Raw genomic sequence first — 26151 nt, 5'->3', positions numbered from 1 at the left:
GTGCTTACTCTACTTGGCTTCTTTAGACACTGGGTTTTAGATGAATTCTAGCTCCCAAGAAGTCTCTGTATTCTGAGTTTTCCTCTTCAGTCAGTTGCTGGCAGTCTTCCCATCATCTGGACTGGGAATCATAGTTGGGGTCAAGACAGAATTTAACCCTTGAGTCCTGGATAATTTATGTTCCCCTCCCTGAATTGCTTTCTGAATTGAGAAAGGCTTATTACCTAAAGTTCCTCTGTGCTCCTTCTTCATTCCTCAGCTCCTTTGGGAGTGCCAAAGAGTAGTGGCAGCTCCTAGATTGCTTCCTCACACAGTCCCTGCCTGCTTTGCTGCTTGGTGGGAGTGGTCATAGCAGGAATGTTCAGGGAGGCCTTCTCTCTATGCTTTGTGTGGTTATGCTTCCTTGTCTTCCTCAGTAATTTAATGTTTTATTTATTGATTTGTTATTTATTTTATCACATGAACATTTATCAACCTGTGGCTGTGCTGACCTTTGATTGCTGTAGGAAATGGGTGGCTCCTCTTCCCGCTTCTAGTCTGGCTGAAAGAGCAGTTCCCAGTCTCTTGGAATATCCTACTAACACACCTGTTTCTGTTTCTCTTATTAGATCTCATGTTGCAGGGACCAGCGATGCAAGTGGCTTCCAGCTCCTATGAACACTTTCTCCACCCAGACCCTGGACCTGAATATCAGTTCTTGTCATGACACTGTGGTTGCTGTTCGCTATGCCTGGGCCACATGGCCCTGTGAATATAAACAGTGTCCCCTATACCACCCCACCAGTACCCTGCCAGCTCCTCCCTTCATTGCTTTCATTACAAACCAGACTCCTGGATATCACAGCAAGGTCATGAAATAATTTAGCTGCAATATGATCATATCTTAGATGGAAGTGTGGATCCTTTAGATTTTGGCATTTAGGAGTTTAAATGATGACAACTATTGCTTTTAAAGGAAATTAATACAAGGTCTCATTGGACAGCCCCAGCTAGCACATGGCTGTTTCTGTATTCTGAGATGATCCAGGGCTCCTAGGCAAATGAAATGATTACTTTCTCCCCCGGTTGGTCTAGGTGTCTGTATTGGACTAATTCCAAACTACAAATTGAACCTCATTGTCATTCACTTCCTTCATTATTGGGAGTGCAGTGTCTAACACTTTTGTCCCCTTACATTCAGAGTTGTGGAAACTCAGGATTGGCAGAGATTTCAAGGCCATGTAGGCCAGGTAGTATTTATATGTACTTTACAAAATTTGACAAGTGGTTATTGAATTTCTGTATAAAGTTTCCATTCTAAACTTCCCAAGTTTTTCCTTATGTTGAACTGAAATCTTTCTTCCACTATCCAACCATCTATCAGATAACTGAAGATAGCCCTATTTGTGTTCTAAGCCCCAAACAATTCTGTTCCTTCAATCTAAATAATGAAAATGTGAATGTTGAAAACCAACAAACCAGGACCCTGTGCAGGCATTTGGGGGAGATGCTGAGGGATTGCTTTAAGGAACAAAGAGAAAGGGTGAGGTGGTGGGAGCCCAGGATGGCCCTCAGGCTGCCCGGAGCAGGAGTGGGGGAATCACAAGCTTTGAAAAATAGGAGAGTGGAGGTCACTGAGAGGCAAACAGGTCGTTAGAGTTAAATATGAATCTCAGGCTCTTTAAAGGTAAGAGGTTTAACTATAAAAAGGATGATCCAGATGGAAGAAAAAAGTCAGGCTGAAAGTAAAGCTACATGATAAGCGTTTAGAAAAATAATCCAGGTGGGGCAAATATGAAAGAGGGCTTATGTGTGTACTCTGAGGAATCATAATGCTGTTGATTGGTTGATTAAAAACAGCTAATGGCACTTGATAATTGCGGTTATCTACTAAAAGTTGGAAATAAAAGTATAATCATTAGTGGCATGTATACATTTATATCCAGTCAAAACTGGGTTAGGAACGGGCTTGTAAATTGTCCTTTGAAGCATGAGAAAGGAGTAAGACTGTTACCTATGAGTAGCTTCGATTCCCTTAATGTGAAAAATGAGAACTAAAGCAGTAAGCATCTCTCCCCACACCTGTCCCCCAAGTCATCCTGGTGTAGCTCTGAACATCAGGAATAGCTTTGTCAGTGTCAGGATTTTATTTTAGTAAAAACCCAAAACAACTATGTAGTCTGCAAGGAACTTTGGTTCCCCTGAGGACTTCCTAGTACCATTAACTACTAACAGCCATATACATCTGGCCTAATGGGAACCATGAATGTAGTAACAGACTCCTGAGAAAAAGTAAATCTATCCAGCCACCCCTCCCCACCCCCAATACACATACACTCAGGGGTTCTTCTAGTTTGGAAGCAGCTGGAGATAGCTCAGCTCAGGTTCCTTTCACCCCCAACAACCTAGTGCACAGAGTGTAAAAAGTTAGGCTTAGGTAGTGGATATATTAATGGAGGCATGTGAATTTATTTTTAATGGTTGAATAATTTAAAGCATTCTGTGATAATTCAGTTTATTTCTCAAATTAAAATAACTTTTTACGGTTTGAAAAATGAAAGTTATATCATTGTAGAACATTTGGATGCTAGGAAAAAGCCTAAGTAAAACTCACCCCAAAATTCATAATTTGGAGAGAAACACAATATTTTGGTCAACGGTCACTTGATTTGTTTGGGTTGTATTTTACATATTACATGGTATATTATCTTGTAATTTGTGTTTCTGACTTATTCTAGCAAAATAATTTTACTATGTAAATTGAATATAGATTTAGTGTTTCAGTTTGTGGGAGCCCCAGGCTTTATTTAACCAGTTTCCCATTAGTAGACATACAGGTTTTTTCTAATTTTTCCTCTATTAAACTAATACCATGATAACTGTTACCTGCAAACATCATACCACTCTTATTTCCTTAGGGTAATTAATGTCGAATGACATGTTTAAGGATAAATATGTTTAAAATTTTGATTACCTACAGCTTAACCCTCCCAAAGTGTTCAACAGTTTACATTCCCACCAAGGGAATTTTTTCCCCTCATTCTCATTGACGTTGGATGTCAAATTTAAAAAAACCTTTTACAATCCAGTAGATGAAAAGATATTTTAGGTATATGACGGCAGTGTTTTTCAAGTTTTTTAAAATGATGATCTATAGTAAAAACATTTTTATTGTTCCATGTATCCCCAGTATTTATATAAATACATAAACACACTATAGTTGAAACCAAAGTTTCAACCTTTCAACATGTGATGCATTCCAGTATGTTCTTTATTTAATTTTAAAAGATGCAGGTCTTGACTCCCTAAGTTTAAGAATAACTAATGGGTTGAGATCTGTAGTCTGAAAAACACTGTTCTAGGAAAGCTACAAAGTGAATACTCTTATTAAACAGCACACTAACTTACTAAAAAAATGTTAAATGTCTTTCTTAAAATGAGACTCTCTTTTAATATGTATTTTACTCAGGCTGTAACAGAATGGAAAGATATTTGCTATATGAGAAAAGCAGCATATATCATTTCTGTACAAGTGCAAATATGTTCAGGCAACTTATGCAGAGAAAAAAGACTAATGAAAAACATTAAAAAATTAACAACTTTGAGTAATCCCCTTTCCATCCCTGATTTGCTATTATCCAATTTTAATAATTTTTTGCAATGTAAAGTTATACCAACTTATAAAATTAATACCGTTTAGTTTCTGATACTTTGTATTGGCCACTTTGGCGTGCTCTAAATGCTATTGTCTGATCCCCTCCCTTAGCTGCTCAGATTTATTCCTGTAAAATGTTAATCCTATTGGTGTTGTCCCCAGTTGGCAGTTATGAACTGTAGCACAGTAACAATCCAGTTCTCACCACTCCTTCCCCTTTCTTCTACTCTGGGGTCCATTTGTTCCTTCCCATTCCAGCCAGTCCTGGTACCTGGTACCATGTCCTTGCTGCCCATCCAACCAGGTGCTGTGGAGTGGTCAGGTTAGGTGATGCAGTAAAATTCCACCTTAATGCCATAAGCAGGCTCCAAAAAATTTAGCTGCACTGAATGTGGAGTTATTACATGGTTAATGAAATGATGGGGTGAGCCTGTTATGGAGGATGGGAACCAATCCCCAATCTTATCTAAATCTGTGTTATCACGTGGTTTCAATCTGTTTAGTTGAAAGCACATTCTCCAATAAGGAACCACAAATACAGAAAGGGTAAAAGCGGACTTGTTGATTTCCTTGAAGGATGTGTGAAATGCAAAGAAGATGAACAGCGTGCTTTGGACTGGACTCAAGCTTAGGAATAAACAGGATTTGATTTTGATGATACTGACATGAAAATAAAGCAGCAGCTTGGGTTACAGGAGCTAGGACTTAATATTCCTTGAAGCAGAATCAGAACCAAGGGTAGAAGGTTGTTAGAATCTTAGTACATCCATCCTTCATGAGCAGCAGCCATTTCTCACTCTGGCTTATAAAGGACTTAAGTTTACCTCAGGCAGAACTAAGTACAAAAGATTATATTCTGATTACAACAAGATGAAAATAAGCAGGATTGTCAAGAGAAATTTATTACTAAAAATAAAGCAGCTGAAGTTTTTCTCAGGGAAAACTGTCACCACAGGAACCTCCAAGACAAAAGGTGTTAATATCTTCTTCACTCCTGAATTGCTGCCTTCTTCCATATATTCTAAGTTTTAATTTAAGTTAAAAAATTCATCACGATGAAAATGATGTGGATCTGATCCCTTCTTGTTCAGTCTGAAGACTGAGTTGGGCTACACGGTGACGGAGACTTCAAGTGCTGTAGGTGAGTATCTACCAAAGGTTCGTGTGTCAGGAACATGGGTTGGTAAGAAGACACAAAGGCTGTAGGCTGAAGCTCCGGGAGGTCCAAGGATCCTGGGGGAAAGAATTCCTTGAGTTCCAGTGTTGCCTGGGAATCTCAGGAGACTGATCAGACACATATATGTTCTTTCAACTCTTTAACATCCTTGCCTCTGTCAACCCAATTTTGCCTTTGTTTGCTAAGACAGGACAGATACTTACTTTTACAATGAAGAAAACTGTGGCTGAAATAGATTAAGTGACTTGCCCAGGGTTATATAGTATATTAGGTAAACAGTGAGAATTTTAATTCTGTTTTCTTCTTTACAGCCCAGAGCTCTCCCTATGTGACCCCAATGCCGGATCCAGGCCATGACCTGATCCCTTTTATCTCATTTGAAATTTTAGTCCTATACAGTAAACTTTCTCCTAGAGTTCTGCTTAGGTCTTAGTTAGGTAGAAAATGAGAAACCCTAGTTTCTTGGTGGGCCCTGCCTTACTATGATCACAGATGCCCCTTGTGGCTGTGAGGACAGCTGTAGAGCTACATAGGGTGACAGATCCTCGAACTCAGTACTCTCCAAGGTTGGAGCACTGAAAGCTTATACCACTTACTGCCCAGGTATTTGGGGTACTCAGCTATGACCTAAGGGGAGGAGAGCCTAAAATGGTCAATTTTCAAACCAGAAAGGTAAAATTAAAAGATACCTTGTAGAATGGGATCATTATGATCTTCATCAAAGGTGTGTCTTTGAAAGGCTTCAAAGCTTATAGTTGCATCATTCTCTGGCAGTCCTTGGGGTAGCTGCCCATCTCCAGGTTTGCACACATCAAATTTCACCCACTGGTAACTGCAGGATTAAAGGGACTCATTATTGAGAGCTGTCTGTTAGCCATAATAACCCATTTTCACCTCCAAAGGGATTATGCATTTATTTTCCGTAGATCTCTCCCATATATATCTAAAAAACATATTAACTAACAAAAAACCCAAAAGTAGACAGATAGGACTATCTTAGTCTGTGATACAATATTCTATAGAACTTCCCAGCCCTTTTGCTGTCATGGAACACACGGAAAAGGATGATAATTATGGTACAGTGGGATGCTGGCTCCTGCTCACCTGTCCAGAGGGCAAACAGGACCAGTACTGAGGCACACTGGTCAAGGAGTAAGCATACCTTGCATACAGAAGCAGCTTAATGTATGAATAAGCAAAACAATTTAGGTCCCTGGCCTGCTGATCATGGAGCTTCTCTCAAGGGATCTGACCTTACTTACTTGACGCATTTTCGAGCTCCTGGACAACTCTGGATCAGGTTGTGGATGGTTGGATGAGAAAACCCAAAAAAGTCAGCTCCAGATGGAAGCAGGTTGGGCCTGAGTTTCCCCCTAAATATGAGAGGGAGAATTTTACTTTGAGAAGCTAGAGGGAGATAAGAATGGGTTTAAGAATGGAAGGCGGTGTGAACAAACATAGTAAGATTTCTTGACTTAGATACTCTGGAGAATCTAGTTGCTAAGACATCCGAAGGATGCAGGATAGTCTTCTATAAAATAAAGGATCTCCACTCATTAAAAGCAAGAAAAAAGGTCTCACTGTGCAAGAAGTGATCTTTTTAGCCTGTCTTCAAGCTATTGGTCAACTTACATAGTAGCACTTATGGTCTTGAGCAGTTCTGCATGACAGGCATCTGCAGAAGAGCTGATAATGGCATTCTGGGGGTCATCTTCAGGAACAATTTCAAACTGAGAAAGATAAAGGTGCAATTAGCTCAGTCTTCAAGGAGGAAGTAGTAGGGAGAAAGTCATACTACTCTAACTATTTCTTCACTGGCACTTGAAGCTGATGTATACCATACTAGGAGGTGGGCGCAATTTCCTTAGAGTACTGTTAAAACTTCAAACAAATCCAAGAAAACAGAGAAAGTCCTTTGTTTCAGTTCTGTATTTTTTGGTTGACTGCTCACCAGAAGTCAACACTTAATTTGTCACCTTTCCAGACCCTTTCCTATCTACTTACTTATATCTACAAGTACAAATACATATGGTATTTTAAAAACAAATGACATCATTCTCCATGTAATCTTAAGTTTACTTTATAATATCTGGGTGGGGTACAGGTTATTTTGACTACAAACTCCCAATTCACTTTAGTTTTTGAATTTCAAAATATCTTGACTATTTATAAAAAGAAACTTTTAAGTCAAAATCATACTAATACCGAGGAATTTTGGCAAGAAAGTATTTTTGTAGCAAGCACTATCTAACCAACTTAATTCCTTGACCAGTCTTCCTTAAAGTTTAATGAATTTTTGCAAAGAAAATATTTCTGTAACAAGTTCTATTCAGCCAATTAAATTTCTTCACTAGTTTTCTGTAAAGTTCAGTTAAAACAGTTTCCAGTTTTTCAATGTTTACTTTAATCAAATTATTCCAAACAGGATTATTTTCTGTATATGCGTTACTGATCATTTTTACAGAATCCAAAACAGAGTACAGTTTCTATTATTGTTAGTTTTCTTCTGCAGTTATTATTTCACTTGATTCAAATTTTACTGTGTCAAATTGTAGAGATCTTTCAGTTTTGTCAATAATGAATTATCTTGTGAGACGTTTTAGTCAGTGGTGGTTTTATTACTTCAATCAATGACATATGTTGCAAGTTTAAAATACTGATGGTTTATATTTACTTCTCAGCTAATTCATGAAAAACCTGTGAGCAATTATCTTCAAATATTCCAGGATTGCTCTACCATTTGGTATTGGTCATGCCAATTCCAATCTTTTATATTGTGTGCACAGTATCCTATTTGAGCAAAGAGCAATTAAAAGGACAAAATGTCATATTTTGGTCTTGGAGATCTTTCTCTGTTCATATGTATAAATCTACTTCATTCTTTTAACTGCTGTGTAATACTACAGAAAGTGGATCTATCTTAATTTTTGACCATTCTCCTACTGGTGAGTATTTAGGCTATTTCTGATTTCTTGCTGTTGTAAACCACGCTGCAAGTACACTGTTACATTCAATTCTTTTGTTCACATTTGCACACTTCTCTGGGAAATACTAGAATACCTAGAAGTATTCTGGGTCAAAGGATACACATGCTGAAATTGATATTGCCAAGTTGCTTTCCAAAAAGACTTTACAATTTTCATTGTACTAATGCATACTTGTTTTCCTATACCCTGGCCAACATTTGCTGTTATCAATCTGGTATTTGCCTATTAGCAAAATAAGATCTTTTTGTTTTATTTGCATTTTCCTAAATACCAGTGAGGTCTGTTCTTATCAACCATTTATACTATTTCTGTGAAATGCCTATTTTATCTGATTGCTCTTTAGTTTGGATGATAGGAACACTTTATTTGGATATTAACCCACTCATATATTTTATTCCTATTTGTTGCTTGAGTTTTAACTTTGATTATGGTGTCTTGTCATTCAGAAGTGTTTACATTTTTAATAGTTAAATCTGTTCCATTTTTCTTTATGGCTTCTACACTTCATGTCTTGCTAAAGAAAACCTTTTACCTCACTCTAAGATTATAAAAATATTCTTCTATATTTTCTTTTAATATATTTATAGTATAAAACATTCTATAAAACTAAAGTAATTAAAAGTCATATTGGCATTTATAGACAAATAGATGAAACAGCATCATCTGGAAACATACGCAAGTATTGTATGTATTTAGTATATACTAAAGGTGTCACTTGATGTTAGCTGGGAAAAAAAATTAAAGCTCACAATGTACCTAAAAATAATGTCCAGATGGGTTAATAAGCTAAGGAAAAAAAAAGGAAACTAAACACCCCACAGACTATTCTTTTTCAAAAATATGTTAACAATTTGTCTTTCAGAGGAAATTAAGAATCAGCTTGCCACTGTCCATTAAAATTCTATTAGGACTTTGATTAGATTTGCATTGAATTGCTAGATTTATTATAAATACGGTATACTGCTACAACACTGAGTCTTTCTGTTGGAGCATTTTCCTGAAGAGAAGTGCTGCACGGCCAAGGTCATCTGAACTATCAGATATGTCCAAACGGTGCTCTGACCAAGATAGGAGTGATGCAGTATTATCCACGTGTGTCAGGCAGGCTCTCAGCTTCTGCTCAAAGGCTCCTTACCTTGCCTTTACCTCCTTTCACTCAATTTTCTAGCATTCTGTAACATCGTCAGACAGTGAAGCCTGGAACTCTGAAAATCATCTTTTTTTCCCCAATGATCAGAGGTGATGGTTGGGAAAAATGAACTGCTTTGAATCATAGCACTGAGAAGGATGAACAAAGGTATTTAATAAGATGGGATTCAGGTCTCTCAGGTCCTTAAGAGTATGTGCAGCCAGAAACTGCTAAGGGGTTTCTTTGTTACCTCCATTTTGGTCCTACCTGAAACGGCAGAATCAAACTTATCTTCCCTGTATATGGGCCTGCATTTTACAAATAGGCAGGTTTGATCAGGCCTCGCATAGTCACCATATTGAGAGTAGAAGCAGCATGATTCAAGGGAAAGGGTGTCAGTAGGAGAGTCAGACAGATAAAGTTTACATCCCAGCTCAATCACTTATTAGCAGAGGTGTGACTTAGGGCCAAACACTTTTCTGCATCTTGGGGTTACCTAAATGGCAATTAAACAGTATCTACCTTGTAAAGTCTGAGAACACATAATAAATATTAAGTGCCCGTCACAGAGAAGGTTGTCAAAAAATGGGAAAAATAGTAGTTATGATCAGAGTGGGTACCTGAGGTTGCAGACCACCATCCTTGATCTGACAGGTATATAGACACTTCTGGTCTGGGCACTTCATGCTAGCATAGATTCGAGTACTGCAGTAGCCCACAGGGTAGATGGCACTCTCATCATGGAAGCCAGGTCGGTCGGTGATGATCTATAAAAAAGATTGCCCCAAACCTGTGATTGAGGTCACTGGAGAATGTAGAAGTCCAGTGTACTATGGGAGCCTTTAGAGCTACTCTGGGGCTGCAAAGAGTGACTCAAATCAGAGAGAGCGCGTAGGCTGTGCAGCAGACACAACTGACCTGGTTTCCTAGGGACTGGAGATTTTCTGGGAGTGGTCTGGATCAGCAAGGGGCTGCTGCTAATGGGAACAGGGAGGGAAGGCTTAACCCCATTCCCATATTTCTGATTCTTCTCTCTCTGGTCTCACTCACCTCCCCCAGGCTATATACTGTTAGACCCCCCAGTCCGATGGGGAACACAGGCCGTCCTGAGGGATCCAGGGCAATGGGCTGAACCAGCTTGCGAGCACCTCCCTCCATTTTCTTTTTCTTGGATGTTTTCTTCAGAACTGAAACGCAAATCTGGGGTCACCCACTTTAGGCCCCTCCCAGTGCTGAGGGGAAGGGAAGAATTTACACATGAATGCTAAGAGCAATAAGCCAATCTCATTCTACACACTCACTGAATGGGCACATGGGACTTTTCCCCAAAGCCCTGAGTATCTTTCTAACCCACCCACCTGGCAGTAACCAATTTTAATATTAGTGCTTAGGACCTAAAAGCCTTACACGTTTTAAGGCCTCTTACTTAATTTATAAGATCAGAAATTTTCCATCTGTGTGCTCAAAAGGCCACTTAGCCCATTTCCCTGCCTCTAGGAAAGACTGAACTGAAGGCAACCCAGAGAATTGAGGGTGTGCAAGAAGGGGGAGGCCTTAGCCTGCTCCCTTCGCATTTAACCAGCTCTAACTGAAATTCCTCCACCCAAAGTGGCTTTAATACACTTGCTTTTTTAAGGGCTGTTAGGGCTGCTTAAGGATCAGCCGTGTGTGTCACCAGTTAGTACCAGGTCTCTATCATTAGCATTTGAACCACTGAGGCAAGGTACCTTCCAGCTTGTTGTTCTCTTTGCCTTTTTCTTTTTTCTCCTTCTTTGATTTCTTCCCAAATGGTTCCTCAGCCCCAGTGCTAGGCCCAGAAATGGGCCCTGCTCCCTGTATAGTTCCCACAGAGTTGGACACACCATAAGTCAGGGGCAAACTGGAGCTGTGGGAAGGAGCTGCAGCCTGCACTTCCCCTTCAGTTAGAGCCTGAAGCTGGAGGAGCTTCTTTAGCAAGTACCTGAGGTCGAGAAGGAAAGGGAACAGAGGTATGAACTTGTTTCATCTCAATTCAATATTTTACTCAAGTACTGGGAAAAGCCAGAACTAAATACAAAGATTATTACACTCATAAAAATAAGGTTCTTATTGGAACCTAGGAATTACGAAGCTTCAGAGGATAATACCTCAAGAAGCCAAGGATAAAGGATTGTAGCATATCTCTTTTGCATGTGGAGGGTCCCTGTACCTTGATGTTGGAAGGTGTTAGGCTTCTGAAGGGCATATACCATGAACCGCATGTGTTATATACCCACTGTACTTTGCAGAGTAGTATATACTGAACAAATATTTGTAGAATGAAAAGTAGTTTCTTTTATCCCTTGGCTTTTATAATTAGGGAGTTATAATAAGATTACTTATTAGATGTGACAAAAGGATTTTGTGACAAAGATGAATAGAGCTGTCTCATCACCATGGTCCAAGAAGACTTGGGTAAATAGGAACCAATACCACAGGTTGTGGGTTTCTCTGTACTTGATCAGTGGCCAACGGGCCGTGAAATGCACAAAAATCCCACTAGAGAAAAATCCCCAGAGCCATAAAACCATATCAATCACCAAAAATGTGATTCTGAACACAAAATGAAGCCAGCTCACCGTCTTTCTTCTTTTGCTTTAAGAAATTTTTCCTCAAGACGAGCAATTTCATCACAAATAGCAGCATTTTCCTTTGAGAAAAATTTTCAATATAATCATACAAAATGAATAAAAGATCAAAGTATTCTGCTGGGAAGAGGAGCTATATTCCAAACCAAAGAGGTCTGTGTGGCTAGGTGAGAAGGAAGAGCTAGTCCACCTTGCAGACAAACTATTAAAAACCTATAGGTAATGGCAGAGTCACGTTCTACTATGGGCAGGGTAATTACATAATTTATATAAGTGGAGGCACCTTTGAGCGAAAAGGGGAAGCTATTAATGATTATGCCAGAACAATATGGTAAACTACAGCTGTCCTAGGCAAACAAAGATGTATGGTCACCTTAATTAGGGTATCCTCGGGCAGAGAAAAGAGCATACTGCTCAAATCTATAGATGCTTAAATTTAGTCCTTATAAATATGAGGAACGTCCATTCTCAAGTGCCTTGATTCTTGGGGTGCTTATAAAACCAACTTAACCCAAGGCATCCCATGCGATATAAACCTTAAAGAGAAAAACTAGATGAAACAAAATTAACTCTAGTATGTAAAATTCTTAAATTTCATAATCTACTTATGTGTATTCAAATATCATCTTTCTTTACTGATGACTCAATGTGTTTCCCAATCATCAGTCCTGAAGGGAATGCTCCAATCTGATGTTCCATAGGTGGGACCTCAAACTCTGAATGTTCAAAACAAGATCCCTTTTCTTCACAAAACCTTCTTCATGTACTTGATGGAACCAACATCCTTCTAATAACATAGGCTCCAAGCTTTAGATACCTTTGACATGTAGGGGATAAAAGAAAGGTAACAGTTAATTAGATATCAAGTCCTCTTAATTCTACTTTTCTCATTTCTCTCTATTGCACATACCAAGTGCTAAATAAATGTTTTTGGAATGCATGTTCTAATTTCCAAACCTTTCCTTATGCTTCCAAAAAAGCTGAGAGATGTTCAAGCTTTCGGTACAAAGAAGAGGTAAGGTGGTGATTTGGGCATGGCAGGACATTCGAGGACTCCACTCCCTATTACCAAGCACTGAGGCAAGCTTGGACAAGCCACAATGTTCTAACACAAAGTTGTGGCTGGCAAACCAGTTCATTCATTCAATAAATCCCGTGCCTCTACAATAAAGGAATGGCAGAAACACTTGGGAGACTCAAAAGAGGTTAGAAGAGGGGATTACTGATAGCTTCATGTGCCTATTTTCGGGAAGGGGTCAGTTATGGGTATGCTGGGTGCTTGGGAAATAGGCTGTGCAGTGGAAGTACGAAAGAAACTAGAATCAGGGTGTCTGAGTTGGAGTCAAGGCTCTCACACTGTCACAACTGTCCCTTGAACAAATCATGTTTCTGGGGTTCAGTGCTCTCATTTTAAAAACAGTGCCTCATTCTCAGGGTTCTCTCGAGAATCAAACGCATTTCTAAGAGTTTTGCGGTAATAACGATAATGACTAAAACTTATTGGCACATGTTCCAGGTACCAAGCACTTTACTTTCCTCATTTAACCTTCATTAACTCCGCAAAGTAGTTAGCTCTCATTCACCGATGAGGAAACAAAACTACGCAATTTGTCCAAGGACACAAGACTAACAAGAAGTAATGTATCCTGCCAAAGCTAAAGCTGTATTAATGCTGCCACCCTGGGAAGAGCAACAGCTTGGGGAACGATTTCCCGAGTTAGGAAAGCCCTGAGGCGGAGAAGGGCCGAGCGACGGCTGGACTCACAAACACCGTGGCTTTGGCCGCTTTGCGCAGCCGCAGGTACTTGAGCCGGTACTTCTCGTTCTGGCTCTTCTTCGGGAGTTTTTTCATCCTGGCTTTGCTGGACGGCAGCGCGGCCCGCGGCGAGGAGGCAAGGCCGCCCAGCAGGCTCATGGTCCGGCCCCGCTAAGGGGGCTCCAGGGCGCGGCCGGCATCGGCTTCTGGGCCGAAGGGCGGCCGGGAGAGCTGGCTTCGCCTGGTCTGGGCTGGCGGAACCAGGTCTCGGGGAATCGACCTTTCCAGACGTCCCCAAGGCGGACGGCTGAGCCAAAAACCCTGCAACCGAACCGGCTCCCAGTGCCTCCCAGCACTTCCGCGTCTGCCTTGGAAGTAAGCCCTGCCCGGAAGTTACGTAAGGTCGCTAGCCGCGTCTGACTTCCGGGGCTGCGTGAGTGTGGTCCTGTCGGCCTTGCGCATCTCTGGCCGGGTAGGAGGGAGGAGAAGACGGGAGGCGAGTGTAGGTCGGGGCGAGGTGGGCGGCACGCTGACCCCAAACGACCACTGTGACCCCCGTCTGTGTGGTTAGCTGAGTAGTATTACTGTAGAGCTGAGGCGGAAACAAACAAAAATCTTGCCAACGCGAGTCTCGGGCGCACTCCCGCAGCCCTGTGCCTTTCAACTCCACTTTTTCACACTTGGTGCAGACTGGCCTTCCCGAGTGTAGGACGCACTTGAACGCGAGTGCTGGTACTGCTCTTTCCTTACTTGCTTCCTTTATACAGCTCGCGTAAATGTTTGAGTGCCTGTTATGCGGTGATGTTACTAGGAGCTGAGCCTACGGTGGTGAATAGAAAAAAGGCCTGGGAATCTAGTAGGGAAGATGGAAAATTTAACAAGCAATTTTAATAACATGCTAGCCCTGAGTAGGTGCTCAGTGTTTGCCTAATAAAACCTAAAGTATTTTTCTGTACTTGTATTTATATAGCTCTGACTTTATAACCAAGGTCTGTCTGAAATCATCAGAGAGGGGGATAGACTGTTCTTTAGATGCAGTAATGGTAAATGCGCTGGTCTGGAAGTCAGAAGGCCTGTATTGATTCTTCTTCCCGCAGTGCCACTAACTAGTTGAGTGATGAGCCTCAGAGTCACAGGTTTTTCCTCTCAAAACTGAATATACTCTTTAGAATAATGGAGATGAATGAAGAGTTCTAAACGGAAAGGTACTCTACTCATATACAATTACTGTTACATATTCTAAGTGTAGACTTCTAGAATTGCACATGGAAATTAAGGAAAATGTGTACACGGTCCAAACAATAAATTCATTGAATTACTGGAGAAAAATCTAACGCTAATATAAATAACTTAGAATCAGGGTTCAAAAAAAGAGGCTTAGAATTGATGACCCAGGTACTTCATTTTTGAAAATTGTAAAAATAGCGATGGAGTCTTGACAAAATGGTTTTAACACAGAGAGAAGGCTTATGAAAGTCCCTTTATTTCCATCCATATTGAAAGCTGCCCTTGTTGTACCTGGCGCGGTTTTAATAGAGCAATTCCTCGTGGTGCCAGTGCGCTTTCACAAACGTACTCAAGGCAGCCATATAGATTCATTTTTGGAAACTGCCAGGAATGTTTTCAGCCTACAAATTATTCATATTCATGCCTTTCATACTATAGATTGACAGTTTACCTTGGAACCTGAAAATAGGTAGTTCTCAGTAATATATGAAGAGATTTTCTTTTTTTGAAAAAAAAAAAAAAAAAACCCTGGGGCAGGCCTCGTGGCGTAGTGGTTAAGTTTCAGTGCTCTGCCTTGGGCAGCAGGGTTTAGATCCTGGATGCAGACATGCACACTGCTCATCAAGCCATGCTGGGGTAGTGTCCCACATACAAAAAATAGAGGAAGATTGGCACAGATGTTAGCTCAGGGACAAACTTCCTCACCAAAACAAAACACAAAACCCCTTATTTGCTAACTGCCTGATTTATGTGCTGTCCAGCTGTATTTTGTTCTTGCAGGCTTTGTGACCTGACTCTATTTTCATTATTCCTCTTCACATAGATGTATCATGACTACTGGGAGGGAAAATGCTGTCATTTACCTTAGTTTGCAAGATGCTCTGGACAGTGGATTTCAGGGGAAGTTGTGTTAAATTGTTGTTTTTTTTGAGGAAGATTAGCCCTGAGCTAACCTGCGCCACCAATCCTCCTCTTTTTGCTGAGGAAGACTGGCCCTGAGCTAACATCTGTGCCCATCCTCTTCTACTTTATATGTGGGACGCCTACCACAGCATGGCTTAATAAGTGGTGCATAGGTCTGCACCTGGGATCCAAACGAGGCCAACCCCAGGCTGCTGAAGTGAACTTAACTGCTGCACCACCAGACCAGCCCATTAAAATGTTTGTTTCTTCTTTATTAGAAGTAATTCCTTCCAATTTATAAAACATTTGATGCTAATTTTAGAAATTTAGAAAATATAGTACAAAGCAGATTTTAAAAAAAGTCCATAATGCTGCCACATGGAGTGAACCACTTTTAACATGTTAGTATGTGTGTTTAATATTTTCATATAGGTTAGATCATACTGAATATAATGTTTCCTTTTTATTTACTTACCATTATTATAGTCATTTTGTAGTCTTTATGACTTCTTTATAAACATAATTTTAAATAGCTACTAACTGTTCCAATTATGACATAATAATTTTACATAATTATTTCCATGTTGTTTGACTTTTTGGTTCTTGGTTGCCGTCAAGTGCATCTTTGTGCACGAAGCTTTTTCAGTAAGGCTTATTTAGCTATTGGATCTGTGTGCTGCAGGCAACGTAAAGTTACTGAGCAACTCATTCAGTCGCTTATGTATTCAGAAGAATATTTATTTAGTGCCCGTTACGACACAGCCTTTAGGAAGCTTATTTAAGAGAGAAAGACAAATAAATGGGCAATATTAATACAGTGTAATAAAATTTTATCTCAGAGGTAGGTATTGGATAATATGGCAGCACCTAGTTAGGGAAGGGGAAAGGAGATAGGGAAGGCTTTTTGAAGGAATTATGCCTGGGCAGACTCTGAAGGAGAGCTAGTGGTTGGCCCAGTGAAGAACAGAGGAGTCATCTTGGGTAGAATATGACAGCATATTCAAAGGCTCAGCATCATGGGAAGCATAGGACCTGAAAGTAGTTGGTCAGAGTGAAAGATGTATGTGGAGAGAGGCAAGAGGAGAGACTGATGTAGTAGGCAGGATTTGGATCATGAAGGGTCTTATGTCCCAACTGAAAAGTTAGACTTTTGCCCAGTGACACTAGGAAGCCATCGATGAATGTCTATACATCAGACCCTTTGCTTGTTTTAGGTAAACTTAGCTGAATTTGTTAGAAGTGACATAACTTTTCTACTTTCCTATATGAAGAAGGGTCTAAATGGCCTATGCAAAAATCCTCTGAAGAAATATGTAATATGCAGCTCTAGAAAGAAATATCAAATGAGAGACAGCGTGGTACTCTGAGCTGAATGTGGCGTTTGGAGTCAGATCAAGATTCTGTTAAATCCAGCAAAGGAATGGGAGTTAGAAGCTAAGGTGAGTTGATGAGTCAGAGAAGAGAGAGAAGTGGCTCAACAGCACTCTGCTATATATCCTATTTACTTCTAAGGGGTTACTGTTCAGTGACTGGCTGTAAGTGGATGCATAGCATCTCCTTGGGTATGAAGAGTATACCAGGGCCCATTAAGAGTTGTGGAAGAGTCCACAGCACATAATCCCAGCCCTTGGTGAAGTGAGTCCCTGGTTTAGATGATGAAAAAGTGTATTTGTACACCTCAAGTCTCCACTCATAGCTGATGCATGGCCCTGGCCTTGTCCTACATTGTCCTTAAGCCCCGAGAGCAGATTACAAATTCCTTCCATCAGTTTCTCCTGGCCCACTTTGCAGGGCACAGAGAGCCCGGGCAAGGTTGATGACTTCCACAAAACAAGGTGGGAAAATTCCTTGGATTTCAGGCTACACCAAAGGGTTTCCAGGGATTTTATATCTTCGTTCTCTTACCAGATTACCATACTTGCTCTTTGTATCCTATGAGGGCCACGGAGTAAATACAGTGAGAAGAACCTGCCTCCATAAATAGCCTTTAGAACCTTCTTTCCTTGTAGAATGTCTAGACTTTAACTTTAGTTTTAGTTTTTGTTTTTTTTCCTTGTCCTCATATTATGCTCTAGGTCTAATTTTTTAATTTTCTGACTCTTTAGTTCCAATGATCAGATTTGTTTCCATGTGTTGATTATATCTTCTCACTTTTAGGATAAAATGATACAGAATGTGTGATTCAGCTGAATCCAAGCTTAGCAATTCTAAAGTGGGTAGTTTTGCATATTAGTGTGTGAGGCTTGTGAGGAAGGAGAGAGATTTTTACTTTCCATAAAATTTTTTGTTTCATGGTTTCTTAACTATGGGTTTTCATCATACACCTGGTGGGTGAGATGTTTAGGTTTAGAGGGTTCTAAACCAGCCAACAGAGTCATGAAATCAACAACTGTGTCAATGTTGTGCTTCTGGGCGGTTGTATCCTTCAACATACATAAGACATTCAACCAGCTAAAAGAAATGAGCTCAGAGATGTTGGCTCGGAGGAAAAGAAGGATCACGTTGAGGTCATTGATGGGGCATCCCAACATCTTTCTGCTGAGGAGATCAAAAGCTGGGAGCATCTCATAGATGGATAGGAGTCGTTTGTCCCACTGACATAGCTGTGTGAGGTTGTATATTATCACTGGAACCATTAGGGTGTATACTGCTACAGTGGAGAGACTAACAATCTGGAAAACAGACAGGGAGGTCAGCCTGCATGTGATCAGATCAGGGATGTGAGTCTCATCACTTAGCAGCCCAGTCTTGATGGAACAGCTGAATTCCTCTTGGAAGAAGACATCCAGATGGAAGTGGCCAAGGTACAGGTAGGTGGCTGATGTGAAGAGGAGCAAGAGGGAGTTCCTCAGGAGGTAAGTAGCTACTAGTGAATGTGAGCGCTGCTTACATGCCAGGTACCGCTCTAGCAAGGGGAATTCAAAGTATCGTTCTTTCCGAGCCCTGAGCAGGGGAAGAAAAGAGGCAAGGTTAGGAGGGACCGTTTAGAACCATTTCCTGAGAAAGCCCATGTGGGGAAGTAACAGAAGCTGTGTATTTGACATGGCCTTCTCCACACACATGAAAATATGCCTTCTCTGAGCATAACCACTCCTCTCCCCAAAATGAAGTGTGTGTGTATATCTTAATTCTCCAAGCAATCAGTACAGTGTGGTTAAACCCAGTGAATGATCAATGAATAATGAATAGTCACATGGATTTCTGCCCAGCAGAACGGACTACACCTCCAAGCTGAAGTAAGATACGTGGGAAGCAATAAGGCTTCTTAAATTAGCGCTGAACTGGGAGTCTAAATAACCACATTCTGGTCCTTGGTCTGTATACTCTGTGTATGATTTTTAGACCAATTCATCCATTTCATAAAAATAAATGTGCTAACAAGTATTTGTTGAGAGCTGTAGTGTTTAGGTACATATAAGCCAGTCTCTGCTCTGAAGAAGCTTACAGACTGGCTTATGGGGAAGGGGCAGATAAGATTTGCAAATATGAGATAAAAATAGCACTTGATTTGTTGCTAAAATGGTAGATACAAACCATGGTAGTTGTAAAAGTTAGGAGAGAAAGGTGAACACTGGGCTGGAGTGTTCAGAAACCTTTATGGAGAATGTTGTCTTAGAGTTGGCCTTCAAAAGGTAGATACTGTTCAGAAAGAGATAGGAAAGGAACTTTTCTCAGAGGATGGAGTAGGTGCACAAACATGAGAAAATATGTTTTCAAATCTTAGCCCAATTGTCCTCTTGGTGGGGCCTACCCTGGCTACCCTATTTAAAACTGTCACCTTCCTCAGTCTTCCAGCTTCCCTGAGCCCCCTTACCCTGCTTTACATTTTTTCCCTTCATACCACTTGTCTTCTGCTGTATGATTTACTTATGTCTTATGCTTTGTTCATTGTTTTCTCTCAATATGATGTAAGCCCCACATGAGTAGGTGTATCTTTCCTCCTCCCCACCCCCAACCCCAACACACACACACAGACACACACAGACACACACATATCAGAGGCACCCAGAACAGTGCCTGGCACTCAGTAAATGATGAATGACTGCTTAAGTGAATGAATGGCTTGTTTAGGAGAAAAGGAAGAGACTACCTAGGTAGAGTGGAAGGGTTCTGTCACTTGCTAGTTAGAGAGAAATTTGAAAACGTAGTTTGTGATGCTGTGGAGGGCCTTGGAAAAATATTTGGGAGAATTTGGATATTTTTCTGTAGGCATGGGGGGAGCTATTTGAGGTTTCTGAGCAGAGCAATGGTATAGGAAAGAAAGTGGCATTTTAGAGAGATTAATCCCTTTGTGACTCAGTGTGTTCATATGTAAGATAAGGGTAGAGTTCTTTCTCTTCTCTGAGTACAGAAATGATAGACAGTTAGTGAGATGTGTTAAGCACTTTGAATTCTTCAGAAAGATGGTATAGAGGATAGTTTACCCTGCAAGGACATCATTTTAATGCTGAGTCCTTCACAAAGGAGTGGAAGAGACAACTCACTTCTCCAGCTCATCCCAGAAAACATGGGGGTCCGAGCTCTTCTGCCGGATCTTCACCATGTGCTGCACCAGGCGGATGGAACGATTATAGGATTTGTCCAGTTCGCTGATGATGAACAGCAGATCTGAGCTGAGGGCTGGCACAGCTGCGTACTGCCACAGCAGAACTGGGAGGTACATGACCACAGCCAGGGCCAGCATGGAGTAAGGGAGGGCCTGTAGGACAAGAGTGAGCTGAGGAGGGAGGCCCAGGGTACGGGGATCTTGTGGAGAGAGCTGTGAGAGAGGGGCTCTCATTCCCTGGTTCCTGCCTCAGAGGGGGAAAGCAATATGGAGAATGAGTACCGCAAGCCCAGGACCTAAGGCTCTCTTCTAACCTGGCTGAATATAGTGAAGCCCAGGAAAGAAGGGATAGTGGATCTCCATGTTCCCCAGCTCCACCCTTCAAATGTGGGGTCTGTGTAGGTGTGTAGGGCTCTAGGAACAGGAGAGGGGGAGGGAGAGCTGTGCTCCCCATTCCCTGTTCCTCATGCATGTTAGCCTGAGTAGCTAACTAGAGATCATGGGATCTTAGGGGAGACCGTCTTCATTCCCAATTTTCCGCCTTTCTTTCTTTGACTGCTCCAGGTTCTTATCCGCAGACATTGAGAGTTCACTAACTTTTAAATTCCAGCCCGGGACCCCAACATTGCTGACTTTTACTTAGCTGCTCCAGAGAGGAGGTCAAATCCTATTTCCTTCCGACTCCTCTCATGTGCAGTGGTCTTTTCTCATTTCCAGATTCTTGGTAATACAAAACCACACCATCAGGTACTATCTTGGAATTCTTTGGGGCTATTTTGGTAAGTATGTATGTAAGCTGACATTGAGGTAAGCGTAAGTCTTGTGTCCTAACTATACTATTTGCTACTTGAGGTAAGGGACTTTTCCTTATGTTTTCTCATCCTACTTACTGCACCTAAAAGGGCTGGGCCCACTATTTTGCCCACAGTTAAAACTGCTTATAAAGGTTTTTTTTAAAGCTACATTTGTACTAGGTGTTTAACATGCATTATTTCACTTGATCTTCACAATGGTGCTATGAGGTAGGTACTGTTAGTATCTGTTTTACAGATGAAGAAACTGAAGCATGAAAAGGTTAAGTAACCTCTACAGGGTTACACTTCTAGTGGGTGAGTGAGCAGGATTTGGAATGAGACAGTCTGATTTTGGAGCTTATTCCCTTGACAACTACTTGACTACAGCTTATCCTGAACCAGAGACGCTTTTTGTTTTAGAGGAAAGTTTGAAGAAAAAGAGGGAGGATGCATATTTGGTTGCATCTAGATAGAGGAGAAAGGGGTATGTGTGTGTGTTTGTATGTATGTGTGTTTCCCATCTAAACAAGAGAGACAGGTTAAGAAAGGTATATTAGGTCACGAGAGAAAATTAGAACGTTTTCACTCCTTTCCAAGAAATGACATTTCTTGAAAATAGACTCTTCACCCCTAAGGATTCTGTTCCAGTAGGGTTGAAGTGCAGCAAGAGAATCTGGGTGCAGAGAGCTCTCAGACAATCCTACTGATCAGATGGTTTCACTCTTTTCTGACATCTGAATCCCCTCTGCAGTATCTTGAACTTGTTGCTGTCTAGATCCTGCTTAAACACTTCCAGTGACAGAGATCTCAAGAACTCTTTCCACTAAGTCTCTGGTTTTGTCTAGGTCCTAGAACTGTAGCATTCTGAGGCCTTGTAAATTGTCATAACTAGGGAATGTTATGAGTGACTTCTGATTAAACATTGTAAATTGGGTGTACATATGACTTCTCCTCCCTCCTGAAGCCCCACTAGAATGGCAATAAAGGGATCAAAAAGACATACTCCTATAAAGACAAAATAGGAGAGGAGACGAGAACAACAAACTTGAAAACTGGAAAGCAGCTGCATAATATAGAAGATGCCAGCTATTTTGCACCACAGAACCAGAAAGACTCAGGAATTGGAGATACCAGGTATGACTGAAGGTGGGGGTGCAGGTGGGGCTGAAGATGAGAATATTGAAAAACTGACAGACAGATCCTTTCGGTAACATGATGCAGTCAAGCGACTACCCTTTCCCTTCCTGGCAGAAGGCTTCTGGTTTACTCTTTGTAAACATTAAACCAGAGAGATTCTTCACTTGGGTCCATTGAGGGTAAGGGAACCATCCTGAGAACAGGGGGATAAGTTGAATGAATACTGAATACTGAGACCCACAGTTGACTTCCAAGAAGGTTGACAGCTGAGCTTGATAACAACTGCTCCCTGCCCCCTCTGTACAAATTAAGGATCGAATCACTCTTCTTGGGGAAACTGACTAGCCGAAGAGATAGGATTACAGATACTGATATTTGAAGTTTTCCCAATGAAATGGCCCAAAGGGATCACCTTAAACTGAAGGCTGCCAGTCAATAAGCCTCATGCATAGGCGCAAAGCTTCTAATTAAATAAAAGTGGGCAACCAATGATCACTAGACGTTTGAAGAATGCCTGAAATGTGAAAGTCAATGGTCAAGATAAAAAAGTAGGGGGAAGCAGTGAAGAGGCAAGAGAACATAATGATGCAGTTCCATCCCACTCCACTCAGCCATGAAGCCAGTGTGATAGACTCCTAGCCCACCTTACCTTGTGAGGCCAGAGGGATTTTGTCTTGTACTGGCCAGACTCCTCCTGCTCGTGGTGAACCAGTGAGTCCCAGCAGGAACTGTCCACGTAGGCAGCCTGCCGGATGCTGAAGTTACTGGGAGAGAAGCAGTTGATGGGAGACCCTGGAACAGGAATGCAGCTTTGAGAGCTCTGAGTTGGAGCGGAGGAATGGAATCCACAGTGCAATCAGCCAAGAGTTTTCTAGGGGCTGCCTCCACCACTCTGCAAATTTTTGTAGCTAGTAGGCACTTTCTTCTTCCCATGTCCCAGTTTCTGGATTTGGCCCTGCCATGTCACCGTTAGGACAGTTTGGCCCAGGCCTGCCGAGCTGCTGACTCGCTTTTGATATCTGCCAGTGGTTCTTTTCTCTCAGAGCTCCCCCTGGACTCCCAGACAAGTCGGCAGTGGGGCTTCCCCGCACTCCTGCAGTTTGGCACCAGAGGGCTTACAGTTTGTTGGTAAAGTCTCTTTCCTAAGAGAATCTTTTAGATTCCAAAAGAGGATTAATTTCCTTCTGAGCCCAAAGCAAGAGAAAGGGTGAGCATGTGGTGCTGAAAGGAAAGTGGGCTTGGAGGGAGAGTCTCTGCTTTTTGCATCACTCTCTAGAAAGAGGCAGAAATGGGAACCAATACTTCTCCCCATCTTGTAGGTGAATCAAGAGGCAGGGGGAAGTTGACACACCTCCTTGGGAAACATAGTAAGCTAATCACACAGCCAGAAAAGAAAGCCAGAAATCCCAATTCTCGGCAAGTCCACATTCTTTTTAATAGAGGCAACAGATTTGCTGAGTTAATACAGCATCTAGAACACTAGATATATGTGTTTGGTAATGTTTGTGTGTGTGGTTGGGGTTCACGGAGAGGAAGGAATGGATTTATTTAGCACCTATGATATGCCAGGCTCTGTCAGGCACTTAACATATGTTCTCAAATCAGTAACCCTGGAGATGGGGAGTAGGAAGAATGCTCAGAGAAGATAAGAGACTGCTCTAAAGCATGACCTACTAAGACCTTTAGAAGTCTTAGGTCATGAAAAGATTATGGGGCCCCAATCTATCTCAACTATATGAAAATCAGAATAAAAGCTCAATTACTGCAATGATATAAAATATGTGAATACTGGAATTAAAACTAAATATTTTTTATTGCAAAATTTTGGAAATGACTTTCAAAATTTTTTGGTACCTCTGCTTTGCTGGTACCCTAAACTCATGCATAGTCTCTCTTTTGGGTAATGCCCAGGCCAAAGTCATGAAACCTAGACCATGTGGGAGTTGTCACACTTCACATCCCATGCAAAGAGTGAAACAAAGTGGAGTCTCTTTTATACTCTGGGTCTTGGAAGCCACTTACCAGAGGAGAACTCCTGGGCAAATACCAGGGACATCAGCAGCAAGGGGAAGCCCACAGCTATGAACTTGACCATCCGGTCCAGGGGAAGTTCCAGGCGCAGTCCTTTGAGGCGGGGGCCCCTGCGATCCGGCAGCAGGGCATCTGAGAGCATGTACTCTGCAGCTGTGTGTGCAAGCGACATTATGCAGAGGCAGCAGGAGGGGTTCCAGGATGGTAGAGTGAGGAGATGGCAGCTTCAGGCAGCTGGCTTTGAGGAGATAGTGCCTGCAGCCCGAACCTCGTAGATGTCTGTGCTTGGAGCAGGCGCTGGTTCTCTAAATAACTGGCCAGGCCCTGAGCCAGGAACCTGGTAATTAGAGGGAGGCGTAGCTTAGTGGGTCCTCGCTGGAGGAGGGTCAGGCTTCAGCTGGGGCTGGTGCCAGGCTGCTGTCTCTGGGTTGTCCCTGAGCAGATGGAGTCCCGTGGCTTTATACTGCCCTCTCATTAATAAAGTATTTTTAGTGGGGTGGTGGAGAGAAGGAGGGCTGTGCAGCTGGGCCCCCCATGTAATTGGTGTGGAATTTGGGTGGAGATTGCTTAAATGTGTTGAAGGCCTTCGTTTTGTGGTTTGAGGTGGGAATGGAGCCCCCGGGACTCAGGACTGCTACTTCTATATGGTATTCTTTGTCCCAGGGATGACTTTGCTTTGGGTCCCTACTGTTTCCCAGAAACTGCTTTGAATTTGGTGTTAAATTGCCTTCCCTGCCTCTCATCTTTTCCCAAAATGTTTCAACCACATATTTACAATTTCCATGTAATTTACTTTTTTAAAAAAAATTTTTTTTTAGCCCCATCAATTCTCTAGAAAGCTGAGGGATGGGTGGCGCTGTTGAGTGGTGGAAAGAGCATGACTTGAAATTTGGAGGGAAAAGTCTTCCACTGGAGAGCTAGCAGTACTCATTTTTTTACTGCGTGATTTCAGGCAAGTCACTTTTGGCTCAGTGTGCTCATCTGTCACATGGTATTATATTGTAACCATATAAGATTGTGAGGGTTGATTAAGAGTATTACATGTGAAGGTGCTTTGTAAACTGTAAACTGTAGCGCAAATGTCAACTCTTATTTCAGTTTGGTGGGGTTGGGTGGGTGGGAAAGCTAACACTGGGGCGTGGGGTGCTCTTGTCTCTAGCACTGCCCTGACACTTGGCAAGAGAGGCCCTGACTTGGGCCTTCGCACTGGTCCCGTTTGGCCGCATCCTTCCCACAAGGCAAGGAGTACATGGGGCTAGGGGGATGTGCCCATTCAGAGCCCATGCACCCCCTCTAGACCACTCCTCTAGCACCTGGGATGCTGCAAGTCCCTGTCCAGATGACCCAAGGCTGTAGATCATGCTGTGGGTGTGCACCCCCAGGCCTGAGGAATGGCTCGTTGTGGGGGTTTGGGTGGAAATTAGAAGTCCTAGGGAGCCCACACATGCCATTGTGAGGCTTAGCTGGGTTGGGAAGAAGGGGCCTGGGGAGTCTGAGGATTCTAAATTTGAGCCTGGCATTCCTGATCCTTATGAAGGTTGTATTTGTGTGTGTCTATATATGTAAAGGTAGAACATACTTTATTTAACAGTTTGTTAGCTTGATTTATAACTTTTAATTTTTTAGATATATGGTATGTGGACCTCTATTCAAACTTTTTCTTTGGCCCACAAATATTTGGGCTGGGCTTACCACTCTGCCCGTCCCCAGGCTAGAGGCCACCTCTGATGCAGAGCTGCCCTGTGTGTGCTAACTGGAGTGATCCTTGCCTGGCAGCAGGAGAAGCGATCCTTTAATTCTCTTCCCCATTAGCCTCTCCACACTCCCATTTCTGATTCTTTCCATTATGTGCATTTTTGCCCAATGCTTGTTATTTGTTTATATGCATATATTTTCTTTTGCCTTTGAAAAATAGTTTACATTTTGGGCCAGCCCAGTGGCATAGTGTTTGAGTTTTCACTCTCCACTTTGGTGGCCCAGGGTTCACAAGTTTGAATCCTGGGCACAGACCTACACTCTGTGCATCAAGCCATGCTGTGGCAGTGTCCCACATGCAAAATAGAGAAAGATGGGCGCAGATGTTGCCTCAGGGACAATCTTCCTCAAGCGAAAAGAGGAAGATTGGCAATAGATGTTAGCTAAGGGCCAATCTTCCTCACCACACCCCCCAAAAGTTCACATTTTTAGTGGAGTATAATATACATACATATACATACATTAGTAT

The 26151-nt window shown here is 41.9% G+C and overlaps 3 protein-coding genes across 3 annotated transcripts in view; 1 reads left to right on the top strand and 2 right to left on the bottom strand.

The window, feature by feature from the left end:
• SIAE (sialic acid acetylesterase) overlaps positions 1–3678 on the top strand; it is a 39055-nt gene extending 35377 nt beyond the window's left edge. The window contains exon 10 of the mRNA XM_046685271.1: positions 609–3678. Within this exon, the coding sequence (XP_046541227.1) occupies positions 609–860 (252 nt within the window). The 3' untranslated portion in view covers positions 861–3678. The remainder of the gene's footprint in view (positions 1–608) is intronic.
• Positions 3679–4505: 827 nt separating this feature from the next.
• On the bottom strand, positions 4506–13663 carry TBRG1 (transforming growth factor beta regulator 1). The gene is made up of 9 exons (XM_046685273.1): positions 13299–13663; positions 11525–11595; positions 10655–10887; positions 9978–10114; positions 9548–9694; positions 6444–6541; positions 6074–6184; positions 5501–5643; positions 4506–4867 (listed from the first exon to the last, which is right to left on the bottom strand). The coding sequence occupies exons 1-9, from the start codon at positions 13446–13448 to the stop codon at positions 4722–4724; spliced, it is 1236 nt and encodes a 411-aa protein (XP_046541229.1). The 5' UTR covers positions 13449–13663; the 3' UTR covers positions 4506–4721.
• Positions 13664–16182: 2519 nt separating this feature from the next.
• On the bottom strand, positions 16183–24752 carry PANX3 (pannexin 3). Its single transcript, XM_046684661.1, has 4 exons — positions 23919–24752; positions 22546–22688; positions 19904–20118; positions 16183–18362 (listed from the first exon to the last, which is right to left on the bottom strand). The coding sequence occupies exons 1-4, from the start codon at positions 24097–24099 to the stop codon at positions 17723–17725; spliced, it is 1179 nt and encodes a 392-aa protein (XP_046540617.1). The 5' UTR covers positions 24100–24752; the 3' UTR covers positions 16183–17722.
• Between the last annotated feature and the right edge of the window lie 1399 nt (positions 24753–26151).

This window comes from Equus quagga, chromosome 14, assembly GCF_021613505.1.
Source record: "Equus quagga isolate Etosha38 chromosome 14, UCLA_HA_Equagga_1.0, whole genome shotgun sequence".
NCBI lineage: Eukaryota > Metazoa > Chordata > Mammalia > Perissodactyla > Equidae > Equus > Equus quagga.
Note: the sequence above shows the minus strand (reverse complement) of the source record. Positions and strands in the feature narration are given on the sequence as shown.